The following is a 4,542-nucleotide window of genomic DNA, read 5'->3' as shown; positions in this document are numbered from 1 at the left end:
TCCACTGGCCTCTCACCTGCTGGGCTGAGGGCTCTGCTAGGTCCAGACCTGATCCCAGGGGTCTGGGGCCTCCACTGACCTGCTGAGTGGCACATAGGAGGGTCCTGAAGTAGTAGGTCCCTTTAGCAGGGACGTTGCATGTGTCTGCTGAGAAGTTGCTTCGTTTTCCTAAGTGTTTTCGTTGGGTTTTCCTTTGCTGTGTGATGTCACTCGTCTCAGTTTGAGCCATTCTGGTGCAGCGCTCTCGCTGCCCTTGACTTACCCTGTTGGGGTGACAACACATTCACTCAGAACATTCTGTTCCAAGCAGCAATTCTTCTCCTCACAGCAGCTGGGGGAAATAGGTGCTGCTTCACACTCACATCCTTCCAGAACTTCTTGGGCAGGAAGAGAGCAGCTCGTTTTCTTGCCAATTAACATCGTGTTCTTTCCAGCTCATTACTTCAGGGGTGTATCTGTTACCTGCCTGGCCAACACACTCACCTGTGGTTTCTCTCTGGGTAGCAACTGTCTGTTTCGGGCGTTGGGTGACCAGCTGGAGGGGCACTCCAGGAACCACCTCAGGCACCGCCAGGAGACGGTGGAGTACATGCTGCAGCGGAGGGAGGATTTCGAGCCCTTCGTGGAGGATGACGTGCCCTTCGAGAAGCACGGTACAGCCTCTGGCAGGGGCTTGCTGGGCAGCCTGCTCACCTCCTCACTGCACAGCCCCCCTGCTGCCTCAGGGCTCCTCTCTGGATTTTGGGAGCAGCGAGTTTACGTTCCTCGCTGTTGCTTTTCTGGAGAGGGATGAGCTGTTCAACTTGTATGACATTTGTCTGGGAGGTTGTTTACGTTCAGGAGAAACTTGGAGAAGGAAAGAGAGGCAGAGAAAAGGGAGGAGTGAAAATTCCAAAGGAACTTGCAAAAATGGTCTAGCTTTGCTTGAATACTAGTGTCTGTATTCTGATTTCTTTGGGTTTCTTTCTCTCCTTGATAGCTGATACTTTTTACTGGTGACCCAGGGGAAGAGCCAAAGCAAGGACTGATAGAGCCCTCATCCTGCCAGCTTCAAGGGGGTGCCGAGTACCACTCAGGTGGCACATGGAAGCAGTGTGGTGCTCCAGCACGTGCCACTCTGCCTTCCAGGCTAGCCCAGAGCTGACAGCCCTGCATCACCCGAGGGCATGCTGCATTTCTCAGAGGTTCCTGAGGTCGTTTGAGATGTGTTATCTTCTGTTGCTGCCAAATTCTTGCCTCAGCAGTCGCTGTTTTGCAGTTGGGATTTCCTTTCCAGAATTTGTGTTGAAATTTCGTTCCTTGCTCTCCCTCCAGCACTTTCAGAAGTGTCAGAAAGCACGTTTCCAACTTCTGAATGTTTTTTCCTTTAGTTACCAATCTGGCAAAGCCTGGTACCTTTGCTGGCAACGATGCTATTGTGGCCTTTGCAAGGAATAATCAGCTGAACGTGGTTATTCATCAGCTTAATGCTCCACTGTGGCAGGTGAGAACCAAAATATCTCTTTTTTTTCCCCCTAATTTTTAGCTAATAAATACAAAGAGCATTGAAACTTCCTGATCCTGTTAGAAGGGAGCCATAGTTCTGTGTAGAGCTGTGCTCACACTTTCATCCTTGGGGGAAATCACTCCAGATTTCAGCTAGGAGGAGAGGGAGTGAGAGAAAACAAGGAATGTCTGAAAGATAAGGATGCAGAGGCAGAGCAGCCATTGTTGGGTTTAAGCTTCATGGAAGTGTTTCTCCTGAAGATCAGACTACATCTGAGGTCACTTTTCCAACAGGAATTTGAGCCAGGCTTAAGGAAATCTGTGTGGTAAGGTTCAGGAAGGTGGAAGTGGAGGGATAGCAGGGTGGTCCCGTGTTGGAATGAAGCTCCACCAGTTCTCTGAGGGCTTTGGAATGAGGAGGTTTCAGACAGTTGGAGGAATGAGGTTCTGGACTGGGCAGAAGAGGGAAGAAGTTTTAAAACTTTTTTTTCCAGCACTTTTAAAAGGTGGGGTTTGGTCTCCACTCCCAAGTAACCAGCGATAGGACAAGAGGCAATGGGCTGAAGTTGCACCAGGGGAGGTTTAGGTTGGATCTTAAGAAGAATTTCTCTCCTGGCAGAGTGCTGAGGGATTGGCCCAGGCTGCCCAGGGAGGTGCTGGAGTCCCCAGCCCTGGAGGGGTTCACAAAACCTGTGGCTGTGGCCCCTCAGGAAATGGTTTAGTGGCCATGGGAGTGCTTGGTTGATGATCTTAGAGGTCTTTTCCAACCTTCATGATTCTGTGAAGACCTTCAGGTGGTGTTTAACTGGCTGCTGGAAGGGCCCTTGTGTGCAGTTCCCTCTAACAGTGAGGAGCTGGCCCAAGGAATCCACCAGGTCCCTCCTGCTCTCTCTTTTTTCTTGTTTTTCTGGGGCAAGTCCACACTGGAACAGGTCCATGCTCCACCTCTGCCAGTTCATTGAGCAAGTGAGAACCTGTGTTCACATCAGGATTGTTTCTGGCCCCAATTTACAGACAGAACCAATGAAGTATATAGATTAAACAGGGCAATAAAGATAAAAAGACCAGATGAAAGCTGTCAGTGGTGTCTTAAACACACTGGAAACAGTGTCAGGTGGATTCCTGAACCTGGACAAGTTTAAACTCTTGTTGTTCTGGCAGCCACAGGCAGTCACAGCCAACTGAAACCCTCTATTCTGGACCTGCAAGAGTGGAGAGAGGTGGTGACCCTGCAGGAGAGTTCAGGGGGTGCTGTTCCTGTTCTGTTACTGGTCTGAACTGGATGCTCAGCTCTGACTGGGATTTTGTGTATCCCCTTGAAATCCTTCAGCTCTTTTTCTCCCCTTCAGCCCTTTTTCTCCCCTTGTTGGAGCTTTTCAGGGTTGGAAGTAGAGCCTGTGGTGGGGCTCTGTTCTCCCTGAGTGCAGTGGTGTTGGTGAAGGGCTCTTCTAGACCCTCAAGAGTGGCCTGAGTGAAGAGAGCTGCTAATGCTTAACACAGAGGGTGTGAACATCTCCTTTGGTCCCAGCTCCTAAGGCAGGATGATGAGTTATGCTTTAATTTTAGGAGAACACCCACAGCTAAGCTGGAAAACAGCAAGCAGAGGTGTTCAGGACCTCCAGCTGTTCCTCAGGCTCTGGCCTGATGGAAAGCTCTTTGGAGGTGGCCATCTGCATGGGCTTTTTAGGGCTTTAAACACCCTTTTCCTTTTTTAATAACTACTGTACATGTACAGCTTCAAGTTAGCTCATGTTATAGGTTATTTTATCAGCTTTTGGGTAACTACTTTCCTTTTTTCAGTGTTTTTACCTTTTAGCTGCCTCTTACTAACAGTCTCCAGTGTGGAAAGAGCACACAAAAAGAGTTGTCACTCCTGAGAGCTAAACTGGCTCATTTTCAGAATAATCTTTCAGGGACTTTGGGATTTGTAGATCATGGTCATAGGATGATTTGGGTTGGAAGAGACCTTGGAAGTCATCTTGTTCCACCCCCCTGCCATGGGACACCTTCCACTAGAGCAGGTTGCTCCAAGCCCCATCCAACCTGGTCTGGAACACCTCCAGGGATGGAGCATCCACAGCTTCCCTGGACAGCCTGGGCCAGGGTCTCACCAACCTCAGAGTGAAAAAATTCCTCCTGATTTCTAATCTAAATCTCCCCTCTTCCAGTTTAAACCCATCACCCCTCATCCTGTCTCTACAAACCCCTGTGAAAAGTCCCTCCCCAGTCTCTCTCAGCCTGTCCTCACAGCAGAGGGGCTCCAGCCCCAGTTAGATACCTATTTAGGCTGTGTCTGAAAAGAAATCTTGCTGAGTTCCAGCATGTTGATTAACTTAACAGGATAACAGGCAGGAGCTGAGTGTCACCGAGTGTGGAGCTGGAACTCAGAGGTGAGCAAGGGCAGAACAGATGAATGGAGAATCTTGTGAAATCCCCAGTTGTTCCTGCAGCAGCATCTGCAGCCCTGGTGGGAAGGGGACTGGGGGGGGGTGTGCTGTAAGCTGGGAGAAGCTGACTCAAAAAGACCTAAAAGGATTGAGAAATTCTGGGGCCCTACAGCAAGTGTGTCCTGTCCTTGGCTCCCTGACGTCTGCTCCAGGAGCCCTGTCAGATCTTTGAACCCTGGTGTGACAGGTAAGCAGAGATCTGCAAATGCTGGGGGATTTTCTGCATTCCTTGCAGGAGCTGGAGTGCTGTGTGGCTCTTGGCTCAGAGGGTTGGGACACTGGTGCTGGGGGTCGGGGGGACTCTTGCATCAGTGCAGATAAGGCAGGAGCAGGAATCCTCTGTGGGAGCTGCTGCACTCAGTGCTGACAGAGCAAAGCAACCTTGGGGTGCTCAGAGTGCTCCTGAGAGGAGTTGATACAGTGCCCTCCTTTGGCTTGACTTCTAGCAGCCTTTCTTTTAAAAACTGAAGGTAATGGTGTGAACTGTTTAAGCAGCTTCTCCTCCCAACTGCAGAACTAAACTTCCTCTGGGTGGCTGTTCCACTGCTGGTTGGTCTTTTTAATTCTTCATGCTTGAGGGGCAGAAAGGATTAAGCACTCAATGTAGGGA

The 4,542-nt window shown here is 49.9% G+C and overlaps 1 protein-coding gene across 1 annotated transcript in view; it reads left to right on the top strand.

Moving 5' to 3' along the window:
• Window positions 1-511: 511 nt before the first annotated feature.
• OTUD3 (OTU deubiquitinase 3) overlaps window positions 512-4,542 on the top strand; it is a gene marked incomplete at its 3' end in the record, with an annotated part of 6,715 nt that continues 2,684 nt past the window's right edge. The window contains exons 1-2 of the mRNA XM_008944120.1: window positions 512-653; window positions 1,371-1,483. Of these exons, the coding sequence (XP_008942368.1) occupies window positions 590-653; window positions 1,371-1,483 (177 nt within the window). The remainder of the gene's footprint in view (window positions 654-1,370; window positions 1,484-4,542) is intronic.

This window comes from Merops nubicus, unplaced genomic scaffold, assembly GCF_000691845.1.
Source record: "Merops nubicus isolate BGI_N331 unplaced genomic scaffold, ASM69184v1 scaffold47177, whole genome shotgun sequence".
Classification (NCBI taxonomy): domain Eukaryota; kingdom Metazoa; phylum Chordata; class Aves; order Coraciiformes; family Meropidae; genus Merops; species Merops nubicus.
Note: the sequence above shows the minus strand (reverse complement) of the source record. Positions and strands in the feature narration are given on the sequence as shown.